This window comes from Anguilla anguilla, chromosome 12 (assembly GCF_013347855.1).
Source record: "Anguilla anguilla isolate fAngAng1 chromosome 12, fAngAng1.pri, whole genome shotgun sequence".
Taxonomy (NCBI): domain Eukaryota; kingdom Metazoa; phylum Chordata; class Actinopteri; order Anguilliformes; family Anguillidae; genus Anguilla; species Anguilla anguilla.
This window is the reverse complement of record NC_049212.1, coordinates 32,331,735-32,349,448: the sequence shown is the minus strand read 5'-3', so window position 1 is coordinate 32,349,448 and position 17,714 is coordinate 32,331,735. Positions and strand designations below refer to the sequence as shown.

At 42.9% G+C, this 17,714-nt stretch overlaps 1 protein-coding gene across 1 annotated transcript; it reads right to left on the bottom strand.

Annotated features, from left to right (window-relative positions):
* Positions 1–33: 33 nt before the first annotated feature.
* LOC118209141 lies at positions 34–17,313 on the bottom strand. The gene is made up of 38 exons (XM_035384301.1): positions 17,209–17,313; positions 16,918–16,965; positions 16,406–16,494; positions 15,961–16,165; positions 15,587–15,700; positions 15,303–15,353; positions 14,649–14,737; positions 14,332–14,536; positions 13,951–14,064; positions 13,732–13,773; positions 13,235–13,323; positions 12,863–13,067; positions 12,547–12,660; positions 12,354–12,404; positions 11,896–11,984; positions 11,225–11,429; positions 10,902–11,015; positions 10,028–10,060; positions 9,300–9,347; positions 8,846–8,934; positions 8,201–8,405; positions 7,835–7,948; positions 7,586–7,639; positions 7,089–7,177; positions 6,390–6,594; positions 6,043–6,156; positions 5,829–5,873; positions 5,289–5,377; positions 4,640–4,844; positions 3,348–3,461; positions 3,057–3,104; positions 2,549–2,637; positions 2,104–2,308; positions 1,730–1,843; positions 1,446–1,496; positions 792–880; positions 475–679; positions 34–207 (listed from the first exon to the last, which is right to left on the bottom strand). The coding sequence occupies exons 1-38, from the start codon at positions 17,278–17,280 to the stop codon at positions 34–36; spliced, it is 4,275 nt and encodes a 1,424-aa protein (XP_035240192.1). The 5' UTR covers positions 17,281–17,313.
* Between the last annotated feature and the right edge of the window lie 401 nt (positions 17,314–17,714).

The window sequence follows — 17,714 nt, the reverse complement described above, 5'->3', positions numbered from 1 at the left end:
GCAAAGACAAATGCTTAAGTATTAAAATCTGTACTACGCAAGACACTTTATGACGGGATGTTTAAAAGAAGAATGGACGCTTCTCCTCCTCACCTGAATCGTGTTGATGCTCTGTATGGCAACATCTCCAGCGATCTTAATGGCGCTCACTTGCTCCAGCGGTATGCGATGCTTGAAGAAGTGGAACTGACGACCGTTTACGTTCACCTGCAGGAACCAGAGTAAAAGACAGGGAGTCAAAAAAAGCTGCGGTTCAATATTTCTGCTATTTTTCCTTTTTCTTCCGAAGCATTCAATATCATGCCATACTCCATAAAATTAGATTAAAAGGCAGAAAAGGGGTATTACATGTATTCACACAACACACAAACATGTAAATTAAAAATACAGGTGTAAAGGAAAAAAAATGAAGAAATACAAACGTTTGCACATTCACACACATGCACACGCCAACACAGTTCCTCTCTTTCTGACCTGGTATCCCTCGGTGGTGACAATTATGACTATCTCAAAGTCCTCTCCCTTACAGAAGGGCATCTCAGAGGGCCTCTCCTCATTTTCCCAGCTGCCATTCTTGAAGCTGTTGAACACCACCACCTCTTCAGTGTCAAACCGGGGGTTGAAGTGTAGGGCCTTGTCACATCCTTTAATCTGCCCATTCTGCAGGTTGATGGAAAAACTGTAGGGGGCGACAGAGAGCAGGGAAGTTTCATCACAGGTTCCTGACAGTAACCAGATAAGATACTGGGCCCATTTCAGGTAGTTCAATATGTGGCCAGCCGGCTGCTCACCGTTTGATCTCTTGAGGAACGGTTCCCTTGAAGTACAGATACATCCCAGGCTTCAGTCCGCCAGTGATGGGCTCCAACTGTGGGGTGGTCTGTGGAACACAAACACTAGGATTCACACGGAGCAGTTTGTCTATTGCAATGAGTCATAACTCTGGTGTGGAAGAGCTGTAGGGTCTGCTGGGCTTCAAGGTGGAGATATAATGATAAGAAGGTACTCTAAAATCGAGCCACAGCCAAAAATAAATAAGATGGTGCGTTTGTGTCAGTGTACGGCTAGCTGGGCCAGCAAGGATGTGCACACTGCAATGGCGGAAGTCAACGTGGAGTGTTATTTGCTCAGCAAGTATACACCCAGCTTCACTGTCAATCAGAACCTAATTTATCGATCACGGCAACTGATCACAGTTAACTCTCTGCACTGGTTTTACTGGGTCTAAAGTTATAGGTGATTTTAAGACAAAAGTCAGAAAAACTTGCTGCTCAAATACCGTGGTTGCAACAGATCCATTTGTCTTTTTCAACAGAATGCAGATGGAGGGGTGAGCGAAATGTAGAAGCAAAGTCTGCGTAAAACCAGAGGGTCTGAGATGCGTGTGTGAAAGAGAGAGGACAAAAGTGTGTGTGTGTTTGTGTGAGGCGACAGGTTTTACTCACACTAACGACCACTGGCACTGGAGGTGGCAGTTCAGGTGCTCCTTTTCCTTGCTGTAACACAAATTCAGTTAGAGGCGGCAGGAAACGATCCAACCGTGTCCATCAATGCTCAAATGAAAATACTAATGCCCAGAGGCAAACACACAAAAGCCGAAATTCAAAAACAAATGCCCAAATGCAAAACCAGTGGTTAAACGGACAAAATGAGCCATTTAATACGCTGTATAAGAGGATCTGCAAAGCACCTTAAAATAAATGCTGAAATCACGACGCACGCTGCTCACCTCAGTCATGTCGACGGTTTTCATGGTGACTTCCCCAACTATCTTAATGGCACTCACATGCTCCACTGGCATGCGGTGCTTGAACAGGCAGAAGTAACGACCGTTTACGTACACCTGCAGGAGCCAAAGAGCAAGCCAGAGAGTCAAGGAAGGCTGTAATTCAACATTTGTTATTTTTTTCCACCGAATCATTCAAAATGTCAATTAAATATAATGCCTGCTTTGGTAATTGAGACTATATTCCTCTGCAGTAAGGAGGTAGTACATTGACACACACAGACACAATGATACAAAAAAAAGTATAAATACACATGTTCTCACACAAACACACAGACAGACAATTCAGACAGACATACACTTCCTGTTTTTCTGACCTGGTAACCCTCTGAGGTGATCACGAAAACGATCTCAAAGTCCTCTCCCTTACGGAAGGGCATCTCAGTGGGCCTCTCCTCATTTTCCCAGCTGCCGTTCCGGAAGGAGTTGAGCACCACCACCTCTTCTGGCTCGAACCGGGGATTGAAGTGTAAGGCTGTGTCACATCCTTCAATCTGTCCATACTGCAGGTTGATGGAAAAGCTGTAGGGGGGAAGGGGGTTGACAAAGAACCAGGAAGATTAATAAGATTCCCTAACATCCCCAGTTAGGTCTTACAATCCTACTTAGTACTTAAATCCCACACATCCCAAGGCTCTGTCCCATTGGTCCAGCCACAGAGAGCCCAAAATGCACTGTAGAGCAGAGCTCTATTCACTTTACGTATCGGGTTGATAAATCAGCATCATTTTTGCCACTCCATGGCCAGCAGGGGCTCCTCACCTTTTGATCTCCTGAGGAACTGTTCCACGGAAGACCACGAACATCCCCGGCCACAAACCGCCATAGACGGGCCCAACATGAGGGATGCTCTGTCCAACACAAACACTGGGATTAATACAAAGCAGTTTGACTGTTGCAGTGGATCATAACCCTGGTACTGGAGTATTGTGGGTTCTGCTGGGTTTCATTATCAATAAGCACTAATTTAATATATCAGTTAGAGAGATGGATGAGCAGGAGTAATTTCGAAGCACAGTCAGTGTGTAGAGACTCAGAATGTCAATTGCAGTGTACCTAGCTGGAGTTTAAACCTCAGGTTTACACCGGATGACCACAGAACTGCATTACAACTGGACCAGCTATCCAAAGCTGTGGAATAAGGATTAGTGGTTCCAGATGTAATTTAGTTCTGTGGTCTAGAGGTTTAAACTCCAGTTTATCACAATGCAGTTGACCCATGGAGACTGTGTGTGTGTGTGTGTGTGGGGAGAGAGGCCAGGGTACTCACTTCAACAACCATCTTTCCTAGACTTGGATGCACGCCTCCTTCTCCCCCCTGAAACACAAACTCAGTTAGGAGCTGGTGGGGAAAAACAAAACATACTTTCTCATCCAGTAATATCAACAAACTCCGAAAAGGAAATACAAATGCTTAAAATGCAATTACGAATACCTAAATTCAAATACCAATAAGCAGCTACAAAAGTTTAAATGTAAAAATGTGCACTGTGTGAGACAATGTGTTTTAAGTTGATAAAAGAAAATAGCAAAATTTAGAATTCCAGATGCTCCATCTCACCCCGATCATGTTAGCGGTTTTTATGGAGATGTCTCCAACGATCTTTATGGCAGCCACATTCTCCACCAGCATGCGGTGCTTGAACAAGTAGAATGGACGACCATTTACGATCACCTGCAGGAATTAGACACAAAGGTAGGAAGTCAAGAACGACTGATATTTACGGTTTCTGTTAGTTACTTTGTCTGCTAAGTATTAAAACTGTCAAACTGTATGCTTGCAAGACACAGAAATGCAAATAAACACCAATATACAATGGATGAGCAATAGTTTCTTAAAATTAAATGAAGACAAGACAGAAATACTTTCAGTTGGCCCCAAAGCCAGACGCGATGCGCTCTTTAATAGGTTAGGAAATTTGGCTCCCCGGGTTAAAACAGAAGTAACAAGCCTTGGTGTAATTCTAGACTCTGATCTAAGTTTTAAACCTCACAAGGTGACCAAGACTGCTTTCTTCCATCTAAGAAACATTTCCCAGGTACAGCCATTTCTATCAAAACAGGATTCTGAGATGTTATTCCATGCATTTATTTCAAGTAGGTTGGACTATTGTAATGCTCTTTTTACTGGTCTTCCAAAAAAGTCAATTGGAAGACTACAACTAATTCAGAACTCTGCCGCTAGACTTTTAACAAACACGGAAGAGAGGATATTACTTCTGTTTTAGTTACACTGCACTGGCTCCCTGTATCTTTTAGAATTGATTTTAAAATCCTTTTACTTGTATACAAAGCTCTTAATGGTTTAGCACCTTCTTACATTTCAGATTACCTGCTGTTTTATGTCCCTTCAGGAGCACTAAGTTCATCTGCAACTGGTTTATTAATGGTTTCCAATAGTTCACAAAAAGAAAATTGGGGATGTCGCTTTTAATAAACATATGGAACACCCTGCCAATTCATATCAGAAAGGCTAGCTCTGTGGACATTTTTATACGCAACCGAAAACATACCTTCTTAATCTAGTTTATATCTAGCAGCACTGTTTTTGTTATTTATTAATTTTTTTAAATATTATATTCCATGTTTTTATTTTTACTGATTTCTTTGTCTGCATTTTATGTTTTAGATTTTATTTCTGTATTTTTATTTTTCATCTTTTCAATTCTTTGTAATTGCTTTGATCTTAGTGCTGAATGTAATGCACTCTCAGCTACATTTTATGTATGAAAGGTGCTATATAAATAAAGCTTATCATATTACAATTACACACAACCATGAAGTGCACATGTAGCCAACAAAAGGGCAAATACACACATGCAGACGAACACACACAGTTCCTGTCTGTCTGACCTGGTAGCCCTCTGAAGTGATGATGAAGAGCAGCTCAAACTCCTCTCCCTTACGGAAGGGCATCTCAGAGGACCTCTCCTCCTGTTGCCATCCACCATTCTGGAAGGAGTTGAACACCACCACCTCTTCGGGCGTGAACCGGGGGTTGAAGTGTAAGGCCTTGTCACAGCCTTTGCCCTGCCCATACTGCAGGTTGATGTGGAACCTGGGGGGTGGGGGGAGACGGAGAGACGGCGTTACATGCTAGAATGTAAAAATTCCTGCAGCTCCAAGCTTTATCGTGGCCCGCTCTTCGATTATATACTCATGTTCTTGCGAAAAGAAATCAATACTGTCATTAAGATCATCAAATGTTGTTACGTTCTAACCACAGAGTCACATGAGCAGGCAAATCTGCACTAGGGGGAGTGAGGATTCATGAACAGCATAACTGGTTGAGTTAAAGTAAGCTACCTATCAATGATTGTTTCAACCAAGTGTTTTGCACCCCATAGCAAACCAAGATGATTGGTTGAATTAAGGGAGCAACTGAGAACATGAAATAGTTGCAACCATCTTTCGACCCATGAAGCCTGATTAATTCTTTCACCAACAGTGTCACAGTCCCATTTCCAGCAGTATCCTTTGTGGCCATTGAGGAGCTCCTCACCTGTTGATCTCTTCAGGAACTGTTCCCCGGAAGTACAGATACATCCCTGGCCTCAAACCACCCAAGACGGGGCTCACGTGTGGGATTTTCTGTGAAACACAAATGCTGGGATAAATACAGAGCAACTCGTCTGCAACTGTGGTTCATAGCCCAGGTGCTGGAGAGCTGCAGGGTCTGCTGGGTTTCACTGTCAATCTCAATCTCGAGCACTTTATTAAACATTCAATTAAAGCAGCTGATCACAAGTAACTCAACACCTCAGCTACTGGGTCTTATGGGGTTGATAAGGCAAAAACAAAAACTTACACAACTTGAAGCTAATAAGGACCAAAGTGGCAAATCCAATGGTCATTAGCAAAAGAATACAGATGGAGAGATGTGGCAGTGGGAGCAAGTGGCACTAGTGCATTCAGTGTGTAAAAACACAAAGGACAGTTCCTGATGTGAGATGTGAGAGTGAGAGACAGGGAGAAAGAATGTGTACGCATATGAATGTATGGGAGTGGGTTTGTATGTGTGGTGAATGGGATGTGTACTCACAGTCACCGCCATCTTGTATCGACCTTGATATCCCTGAAGGCATATCTGAAACATAAAATTTTGCATTTCAGCATTTGAAAATGATATTGGATAATATTTTTTGTTTCTTGCCTCGAAGCCCCCAACTAAGTTTAAGCACAAATACAAATAATTAAATAGAAGAATATGCACTTTGTAAAACACTTTCTAAGAATATCTGCTCGCTGATCCTCACCTCGGTCATGTCAATGGTTTCCATGGAGACATCCCCAGCGATCTTTAGGGCACTCACTTGGTTCACTGGCAAGCGGTGCTTAAACATGTAGAACTGACGACCGTTTACGATCACCTGCAGGAGCCATAGTGGGATGTTACTTTTTAAAAATATATTTTTGGTCTCCAGCGTTCAGTCTGTTAATGGAATATCAGGGCCTACTCCAGGAAATTAGCTTATTTTCCTTATTTTCCACACAGAAATGGCAATACAAATGCCCGCGTGTGTAATGCACACGTATACAAAAAAAAAACAAAAAAGCAAAAACACACATTCACACAGATAGATGCAGTTTCTGTCCTTCTGACCTGGTAGCCCTTTGCGGTGACAATGATGACCAGCTCAAACTCCTCTCCCTTACGGAAGGGCATCTCATTGACCCTCTCCTCTTTTCCCCATTTGCCGTTCTGGAAGGTGTTAAACACCACCACCTCATTGGGCTTGAATCTGGGGTTGAAGTGTAGAGCCTTTGCACAACCTTTCATGTCTCCATGTTGCAAGTTGATGTGGAACCTGAAGGGGAAGTTTAATTGCAGATTCCATTGAGTGACCAGATAAGACACTCAGCCCTTACAATCCTACTTAATGGATAAAATATGTGGTTTCATCCAATTGGATGTTATCAGAGCAAGAATCTACTAGCCAACAGATTTCAACACAAACGTTGTTTCATAACTGACTTCAGAGTGTGAAGTTAATTAAACATGTTACATAACTTTGGTTCCAGGGTACTGGAGTCTTGCTGTACTTCAGCCACAGCACTTAATGTTTTATTGCCTTGATTAAATTAATAGGACAGTTCCTCGTACTATGCAAGAGACGTGTTATTTGTACGGAACTCTCGCCCTCTTCTCAAAATGTTGCGGTGAATTCAGGCAGTGACTGAGAACATGAAATAGTTCCCTACATTCTTGGTTCCAGGAAGCCTCCTTCATTCTCCAGTCACTAAACAGCGTCTTAGCCCCATTCTCTGCAGTACCCTCGATGGGCAATAGGTGGCTTCTCACCTTTTGATGTCATCATCAACCTTTCCTCGGAAGTACATGTACATCCCCGTCTTCAAGCTGTGGTGCAGGTGCTCCACAAATGGCATTTTCTATGCAACACAAACACTGGGATTAATACGGAGCAGTTTGTCTGCAGCAGTGGTTTATAACCCTGGTGCTGGACAGCTGTAGGAATGGCAAATAAATTGACTTGATTTGCTGTATGTTGCTATCATTCCCTACTTGCTTGATCAATCAATTAAAGCCATGGATCAAATAGCTATCACATTTTCTCTGGATTATTGGGCCTAAAAAGATGTTTACAGTGTTATTGCAAGAATAAAAACCAGTACATCTTGTAGCTGACAAGGGTAGTGACTCTTGGTCTGTTGCAACTAATTAAAATAGAGAGATGGAGAGGTGTGAGTTATGTAGTAGCACATTCAATAAGTAAAAGCAGAGGGACTGAGATGTGAGTGTGTGCGTGCGTGCGTGTAGAGAGAGGCCAGTGTACTCACATCCACCACTATCTTTCCTTGAGTAAGACGTCCCTGCATGGCTCCTGTTCCTCCCTGAAATGTAATCTCAGTTAGGGGTGGGATCATAAAACAATGTACCTCTTAAGCCAATCATGTCTACAAATTTCAAAAAGAAAAAGTAAGTCTAAATGCAAATACTAGTTCCTAAAAACAACAATGTTCATTGAAAACACATGGTAAAACTAAATGCCTCAGTTGGAATACAGAATCCACTCTGCTCTTCCTCACCTCTGTGATGTTGATGGTTTGAATGGAGACATCCGCAAAGATCCTGATGGTGGTCACATTTTCCATTGGCATGCGGTGCTTGAACAAGTAGAACTTCCGATCGTTTACTTTCACCTGTAGGAGGAAAAGTGGAATGCGGGGAGTCATGAAGGGCTGCAATTTTTAAAAAATTCTGTTAATGTTATTTCATTGCTTCAAAGCATTCAACCTGTCAATGAGACTATATTCCTTAGCAGGGCGGAGGCTTTAATCGTATGCATATAATATACAGAACTGAAAATATGCACGCAAACATACACATAAATGGCCTTCATGTAAACATAAAGCAGTACAGATTTACAGAAATAAGCACACACTCTCTCTGACCTTGTAGCCCTCTGACGTGACAATGAAGACCAGCTCAAAGTTATCCCCGGGCTGGAAGGGCATGTCCTCGACCCGCTCCTCATTTTCCCAGCTGCCGTTCCGGAAGGTGTTGAACACCACCACGCCTGAAGGCTCAAATCGGGGGTTGAAGTGGAAGGCATTGTCACAGCCTTCTTCGTCCCCACAATGCAGATTGATGCTGAACCTTCAGGAGGCAACCGAGAACAAATATGTTTTGAAGTTTGTGTATGGATCATTCTGTCTACATAGCCTGTAGACTATCTATTTGAAATGAAGGAGCCAAGAAAAAGAACTCAAGAGTGCCGTTGGGAAATATTATAGGTTCTACGCCTTTGGAGCCTAAAAGCACTAATAACATAATCACTAAGTAGCCAAAACAGCACTAGCGATGGGAGATTGAGGTTTCATGAATTGGATAATAGGTGGAGCCATAATGAGCTGTCAATCACTGAATGTTTCAACCTTTGAAAGATCTTTGCTCCCCATTGCTGGTCAAATTTATTGGGTGAAATCAGTAAGTCACAGAGAGCATTTGGTCCCAGCCATTTTTGTTTCCACAAAGCCTCGTTCATTCTTCTACCAAAAAAAAAAAAAAAAATCTCAACCCCATTCCCTGTTCCTCACCTATTGGCCTCCTCGGAAATGGTTCCAGAGAAGCACAAAGACATCCCTGGCCTCAGACCACCGGAGATGGGCCCCACGTGTGGGATGCTCTGTGCAACACAAACACCGGCATTAACATAGAACAGTTTGTCTGTTGAAGTTGTTCATAATCCTGGTCCTGGAGCACTGTAGGGCCTGCTGCTTTTCACTTTCAGTCAGTACTGAATTAATCAGTCATTTAAAGTTGTGATTACACCATGAACTCACTTTTACCTGGTTTATTCTGTATAAACGGGTTGATGATTTTTAAGGCAAAAACAAAAACCTGCACACAAGGGCTATAGTTACTAATCTTTGTTGCAACAGAATACAGATGAGATGAAGGGTGTGAATAACATTGCAGCACAGTCAGTGTATGAAAACACATAGGGACTGAGATCTGTGTGTGTGTGGGCCATAAGAAGACAGTACTCACAGGAACAATCTTTTCTTCCTTTTCTTTTTCTGGTTCCTCTTCTTCGCCCTAAAACACAAACTCAGGAGTTGGTGGAGGAATACAAAACAATTCACCACCTAACGAAATCAGATACCTAAATGCACATAAAAATAGAGCATCGCGTAGTTCTGGCAGGTCACGAGAGTCAAGCGCTCCGGCTGAATCAGCTGATGGCTCAGCTGAGTGATGTTCGCCTATCACAGTACATTCACCAACAGGGCGGTCTACTTAAACAGCCTCCCTCTACTCATTCGGCTGCTCCTCCTGCATGCAAGCGCTGCACGTTGCTTCGTAAATCCCCTCCACCACCCCAGCTCCATCCCCATGTGTCAAGAATTTGCATTCTCCATTCCTATGTGTTAAGAAATTGCATTGCTCCATCCATATGTGCTAAAAACTGCTTTGCTGCTGGATCTGTTCTGTGTGTACCCCTCTAGGGGGGTTTGGCTGCTGGCCTCCCGGCCTTATCCACGCGGGCTGCGTGGTTGGCGGGAGAGCTCCAGAACAGAGCCATACCACCAAACATAACTGTATTGCCTTTATTGTCAATAAAGTTCTACTTGATGACAGTGGTCCTGACAGAACTGCAAAAAGGTAAAAATGTGTGAAAGAATGTGTATCCATGTGTGTTTGTGTATGTGAGTGTGTGTGTGCGCGTGCGCGCATGTGCATGTGAGCATGTGCAAGGACAGTATAAGCACACTAACCTTGGGTTCTTCTTCTTCGTCTACATCTTCTACCTGAAATACAAACTCAGGAGTTGGTGGAGCAATACACAACAATTCACCTACTAATGAAATCAAAAATACCGAAATGCAAATACAACTATTAAAAGAGTGTCAATTATTTATTAGCTCACAAAAAATCTTTTAGTTTGCTCTAATAAATCTGTAGCCCAATGCAAAAGTAATTTCCTTTTAGATATAGAAATAACTGAGATCACATGCAGTGTGAATTGGATATGTATGAAGACTGAGTAAAATTATGCACATGTTCACAACATAATAAAGGCAGGTCCTTTTAATGTTAGATATTGTTGTAATTATCCCTTTGGTTTCCATTTCATTCAACCAAAGAGTATCATTGGCAAGTTTATACTCAGAGTAGAGTCATGTATACTGCAGCTTAACAAATATTAGGAACATGCTCATTGCAGACAAAATAGTTTTAAAAAGGATATTTAAGTACAGGCCATAACTTTATATTTTGTGTGTAAAAATGAACTCAAAGTTTTTCTGTAACATTTTTGTATATATTTATGTTTTAAAATGTTTTGGGAATTTTTGAAATATTGAAGTGACAGTTCATATTTTTATTGCAATTTTTTTGTATTTCTTATTTTTATTTTTTGAAAACAGGAGAGAAAATGTTTGAGAACTATGGGCTGTAGACAACCTCATTTTCAATTTTCTCACAAAAAGCATTTAAGGAAGTGTTTTTGTACTTTTTTCATTCAGTTAATTAGCATAAAATCAGAATAATCATTAGAACACTTGATTACCAAAATCATGAGTGCCACCACTAACAGGAGGATTTGCTACACGCCAAATATACCCTAAAATGCGCACTGCTCCTCCTTACCTCAATCATGCGGGCGGCCATAATGAAGATGGTACCAGTGATCTTTAGGGCACTGACTTGCTGAACCGGCATGCGATGCTTGAACACGTAGAATTGTTCGCCATTTATGAGCACCTGCAGCAGCCATAGAGGAAAGCAAGGAGTCAGGAGAGGCTTTTTAAAATTCTCCGTTAATGTTACTTTTTTCTCCAAAGCATTAACTTTGTCACTTTAATATCAGGCCCTGTTACAGTAAATGAGATTATAGTTCTCTGAAATTAGGAAGCATTACATTACACACACACACATTACACACACACACACGAGTTCCTGTTCCTTCTGACCTTGTAGCCTTTTTTGGTGACAATGAAGACCAGCCCAAAGTTCGTCCCTGGTTGGAAGGGCATGCGATTGACCCTCTCCTCCTTCTCCCAGCTGCCATTTTTGAAGCTGTTGAACACCACCACCTCTGAGGGCTCGAAGCGGGGGTTGAAGTGGAAGGCTATGTCAGAGTCTGTCATCGTTCCATACTGCAGGTTGATGGCAAACCTGCAGGAGTCAAAAGAGAGCAAGGGAGTTTTATGAGATTGAGTCGACCGGTGAGGTACTAATCTTTTCCTCATTCTGTCAATCCTCTCTGCTTCGTAACCAGAGATTCTGCTGCGTTACTGTAATACAGAACGTCACATCACATTATCATAATGTAGTCAGCAGTTCAATTATATGCTAATGTTCTAGTGTAAAGACAGAAAATTTCCTCAATATCATGAAGCAGGCAGAACTGCACCAGCAATGGGAGAATGAGGTTTCATGAATTGCATAATAAGCAAAGCTATAGCGAGCTGTCAGTCACTGACATGTTCCAACCAATGAAAGTATGTTGCAGAACTAAATGATTGGGGAAATACTGCCACACGTTTTTGGGTCCGTGCAGCCTCATTCGTTCATGCACCACAAATAATGTTTTGGCCACATTCCCTGCGGTACTTTCAGTGGCCAACAGGAGACACTTTACCTCTTGATGTCTTCAGGAACTGTTCCCAGGAAGAACAGAGACATCCCTGGCCTCAAACCGCCATATACAGGCCCCACATGTGGGATTTTCTGTGCAACACAAACACTGGGATTAATACAGAGTGGTTTGTCTGTTACAGTGGTTCATATCCTGGGGAGTTGTCAGTCAGCATCTAATTGATCAAGCAGTAAAAGCAATTGATCACGCAGTTAACTAACCACATCTGGTTTATTGGGTCTAAGGGGGTGTTGAGGATCATAAGACAAAAACAAACACCAGTACAACATGTTGCTCATAAAGACCAAGGCAGCCAAGCTTCTGGTCCCTTGTAACAGGATGCAGATGGAGGCGTGTGAGTAATGTAGTAGCACAGTGTGTGAAAACACTGATGGACTGAGATGCAAGAGTGTTTGTAAATGCATGGTGTGTGTGTCTCCTTGAAAGGCCAGCAGACTCACATTAATTGCAATCGTCCCTTCGCCTGGAGTTGCATCCACAGGTTGTCCTCCCTGAAAACGGAAACTTGTTTAGTGGTTGGTCGGGGAAACACAGAACACTGCAGGTCCTCATCAGATCATTTCTACACCTTCCAGAAAAGCAAAATCAAATGCCTAAATGCACAAATACAGAACGCACACTGTTCCTCCTCACCTCGATCATATTGAGGGTTTGCATGGTGACTTCCCCAACAATCTTAATGGCGCTCACTTGGTCCACCGGCATGCGGTGCTCGAAGAAGTGGAACTGACGGCCGTTTACGTTCACCTGCAGGACCCGGAGAAGAAGGCCGCTAGTCAAGAAAGGCTGCTGTATTTACTCAATACACACACATGCACATACAAAATGAACAACGGGTCACAAATGGAACTTCTTACCTACCATGCAATGCACATGCGTAGATGAAAAAAAAAAAACAAACAAATACATACACAGACAGACACACATACACAATGTGTGTCCTTCTGACCTGGTATCCCTTTCTGGTGATGAAGAAGATCAGCTCAAAGTCCTCTCCCTTACGGAAGGGCATCTCAGAGGGCCTCTCCTCATTTTCCCAGCTGCCGTTCTTGAAGCTGTTGAACACCACCACCTCTTCGGGTTCGAACCGGGGATTGAAGTGTAAGGCTTTGTCACATCCTTTAATCTGTCCATACTGCAGGTTGATGGCAAACCTGTAGGGGGGAAGGGGGATAGACAAAGAACCAGAAAGATTAATAAGATTCCCTAACATCCCCAGTTAGGTCTAGTTCCATGAAGCCTTGATTATTTTTCCACCATTGAACAGTGTCTCAACCCCATTTCCTACAGTACCCTCCATGGCCAGGCGGTGGCTCCTCACCTCTTGATATCTTGGGGAATGGTTCCCTTGAAGTACAGATACATTCCTGGTCTCAAACCGCCGTAGACTGGTGCCAAATGTGGGATTTTCTGTGCAACACAAACACTGAGATTAATATAAAGCAGTTTGTCTGTTGCAGTGTTGCAGTTCTCAACCCCGTATGCTCCCACTTAATTGATCAATCGATTAAAGAAGTTGATCATTGATGTTTTAAGGGGGCTCAAAAGAGGTTAATGATTTTAAGTTTAAAACCCCGGCATCTTTGCAACTCATAATGACTAAGGCTGCAATTCTGTTGGTCTATTGGAACAGAATGCAGACGGAGAGATGGGGGCTGTGAGTTGCACAGTCAGTGCGTAAAACACAGAGGGACTGTGATGTGGGTTTGTATGAAAGAAAGAGAGCAAATGTATATTTGAATGACCGTGGGATTGAGTGTATGTACGTGTGTGTGTGCGCTTGTGTGCGTGTGTGTGGTAAGAGGCCAGCATACTCACACTAATCACAATCTTTCCCAGACCTGGTTGTTTCGGTCCTCCCTGAAACACAAACCCAGTTAGGGGTGGGTGGGGAAACTCAAAACAATAAATACCTTATCCAGTCATATTCACAAATGCCAAAATGCAAAGACAAATGCTTAAGTATTAAAATCTGTACTACGCAAGACACTTCATGACGGGATGTTTAAAAGAAGAATGGAAGCTTCTCCTCCTCACCTGAATCGTGTTGATGCTCTGTATGGCAACATCTCCAGCGATCTTAATGGCGCTCACTTGCTCCAGCGGTATGCGATGCTTGAAGAAGTGGAACTGACGACCGTTTACGTTCACCTGCAGGAACCAGAGTAAAAGACAGGGAGTCAAAAAAAGCTGCGGCTCAATATTTCTGCTATTTTTCCTTTTTCTTCCGAAGCATTCAATATCATGCCATACTCTATAAAATTAGATTAAAAGGCAGAAAAGGGGTATTACATGTATTCACACAACACACAAACATGTAAATTAAAAATACAGGTGTAAAGGAAAAAAAATGAAGAAATACAAACGTTTGCACATTCACACACATGCACACGCCAACACAGTTCCTCTCTTTCTGACCTGGTATCCCTCGGTGGTGACAATTATGACTATCTCAAAGTCCTCTCCCTTACAGAAGGGCATCTCAGAGGGCCTCTCCTCATTTTCCCAGCTGCCATTCTTGAAGCTGTTGAACACCACCACCTCTTCAGTGTCAAACCGGGGGTTGAAGTGTAGGGCCTTGTCACATCCTTTAATCTGCCCATTCTGCAGGTTGATGGAAAAACTGTAGGGGGCGACAGAGAGCAGGGAAGTTTCATCACAGGTTCCTGACAGTAACCAGATAAGATACTGGGCCCATTTCAGGTAGTTCAATATGTGGCCAGCCGGCTGCTCACCGTTTGATCTCTTGAGGAACGGTTCCCTTGAAGTACAGATACATCCCAGGCTTCAGTCCGCCAGTGATGGGCTCCAACTGTGGGGTGGTCTGTGGAACACAAACACTAGGATTCACACGGAGCAGTTTGTCTATTGCAATGAGTCATAACTCTGGTGTGGAAGAGCTGTAGGGTCTGCTGGGCTTCAAGGTGGAGATATAATGATAAGAAGGTACTCTAAAATCGAGCCACAGCCGAAAATAAATAAGATGGTGCGTTTGTGTCAGTGTACAGCTAGCTGGGCCAGCAAGGATGTGCACACTGCAATGGCGGAGGTCAACGTGGAGTGTTATTTGCTCAGCAAGTATACACCCAGCTTCACTGTCAATCAGAACCTAATTTATCGATCACGGCAACTGATCACAGTTAACTCTCTGCACTGGTTTTACTGGGTCTAAAGTTATAGGTGATTTTAAGACAAAAGTCAGAAAAACTTGCTGCTCAAATACCGTGGTTGCAACAGATCCATTTGTCTTTTTCAACAGAATGCAGATGGAGGGGTGAGCGAAATGTAGAAGCAAAGTCTGCGTAAAACCAGAGGGTCTGAGATGCGTGTGTGAAAGAGAGAGGACAAAAGTGTGTGTGTGTTTGTGTGAGGCGACAGGTTTTACTCACACTAACGACCACTGGCACTGGAGGTGGCAGTTCAGGTGCTCCTTTTCCTTGCTGTAACACAAATTCAGTTAGAGGCGGCAGGAAACGATCCAACCGTGTCCATCAATGCTCAAATGAAAATACTAATGCCCAGAGGCAAACACACAAAAGCCGAAATTCAAAAACAAATGCCCAAATGCAAAACCAGTGGTTAAACGGACAAAATGAGCCATTTAATACGCTGTATAAGAGGATCTGCAAAGCACCTTAAAATAAATGCTGAAATCACGACGCACGCTGCTCACCTCAGTCATGTCGACGGTTTTCATGGTGACTTCCCCAACTATCTTAATGGCACTCACATGCTCCACTGGCATGCGGTGCTTGAACAAGCAGAAGTAACGACCGTTTACGTACACCTGCAGGAGCCAAAGAGCAAGCCAGAGAGTCAAGGAAGGCTGTAATTCAACATTTGTTATTTTTTTCCACCGAATCATTCAAAATGTCAATTAAATATAATGCCTGCTTTGGTAATTGAGACTATATTCCTCTGCAGTAAGGAGGTAGTACATTGACACACACAGACACAATGATACAAAAAAAAGTATAAATACACATGTTCTCACACAAACACACAGACAGACAATTCAGACAAACAGGAAGTGTATGTCTTTCTGACCTGGTAACCCTCTGAGGTGATCACGAAAACGATCTCAAAGTCCTCTCCCTTACGGAAGGGCATCTCAGTGGGCCTCTCCTCATTTTCCCAGCTGCCGTTCCGGAAGGAGTTGAGCACCACCACCTCTTCGGGCTCGAACCGGGGATTGAAGTGTAAGGCTGTGTCACATCCTTCAATCTGTCCATACTGCAGGTTGATGGAAAAGCTGTAGGGGGGAAGGGGGTTGACAAAGAACCAGGAAGATTAATAAGATTCCCTAACATCCCCAGTTAGGTCTTACAATCCTACTTAGTACTTAAATCCCACACATCCCAAGGCTCTGTCCCATTGGTCCAGCCACAGAGAGCCCAAAATGCACTGTAGAGCAGAGCTCTATTCACTTTACGTATCGGGTTGATAAATCAGCATCATTTTTGCCACTCCATGGCCAGCAGGGGCTCCTCACCTTTTGATCTCCTGAGGAACTGTTCCACGGAAGACCACGAACATCCCCGGCCACAAACCGCCATAGACGGGCCCAACATGAGGGATGCTCTGTCCAACACAAACACTGGGATTAATACAAAGCAGTTTGACTGTTGCAGTGGATCATAACCCTGGTACTGGAGTATTGTGGGTTCTGCTGGGTTTCATTATCAATAAGCACTAATTTAATATATCAGTTAGAGAGATGGATGAGCAGGAGTAATTTCGAAGCACAGTCAGTGTGTAGAGACTCAGAATGTCAATTGCAGTGTACCTAGCTGGAGTTTAAACCTCAGGTTTACACCGGATGACCACAGAACTGCATTACAACTGGACCAGCTATCCAAAGCTGTGGAATAAGGATTAGTGGTTCCAGATGTAATTTAGTTCTGTGGTCTAGAGGTTTAAACTCCAGTTTATCACAATGCAGTTGACCCATGGAGACTGTGTGTGTGTGTGTGTGTGTGTGGGGAGAGAGGCCAGGGTACTCACTTCAACAACCATCTTTCCTAGACTTGGATGCACGCCTCCTTCTCCCCCCTGAAACACAAACTCAGTTAGGAGCTGGTGGGGGAAAACAAAACATACTTTCTCATCCAGTAATATCAACAAACTCTGAAAAGGAAATACAAATGCTTAAAATGCAATTACGAATACCTAAATTCAAATACCAATAAGCAGCTACAAAAGTTTAAATGTAAAAATGTGCACTGTGTGAGACAATGTGTTTTAAGTTGATAAAAGAAAATAGCAAAATTTAGAATTCCAGATGCTCCATCTCACCCCGATCATGTTAGCGGTTTTTATGGAGATGTCTCCAACGATCTTTATGGCAGCCACATTCTCCACCAGCATGCGGTGCTTGAACAAGTAGAATGGACGACCATTTACGATAACCTGCAGGAATTAGACACAAAGGTAGGAAGTCAAGAATGACTGATATTTACGGTTTCTGTTAGTTACTTTGTCTGCTAAGTATTAAAACTGTCAAACTGTATGCTTGCAAGACACAGAAATGCAAATAAACACCAATATACAATGGATGAGCAATAATTTCTTAAAATTAAATGAAGACAAGACAGAAATACTTTCAGTTGGCCCCAAAGCCAGACGCGATGCGCTCTTTAATAGGTTAGGAAATTTGGCTCCCCAGGTTAAAACAGAAGTAACAAGCCTTGGTGTAATTCTAGACTCTGATCTAAGTTTTAAACCTCACAAGGTGACCAAGACTGCTTTCTTCCATCTAAGAAACATTTCCCAGGTACAGCCATTTCTATCAAGACAGGATT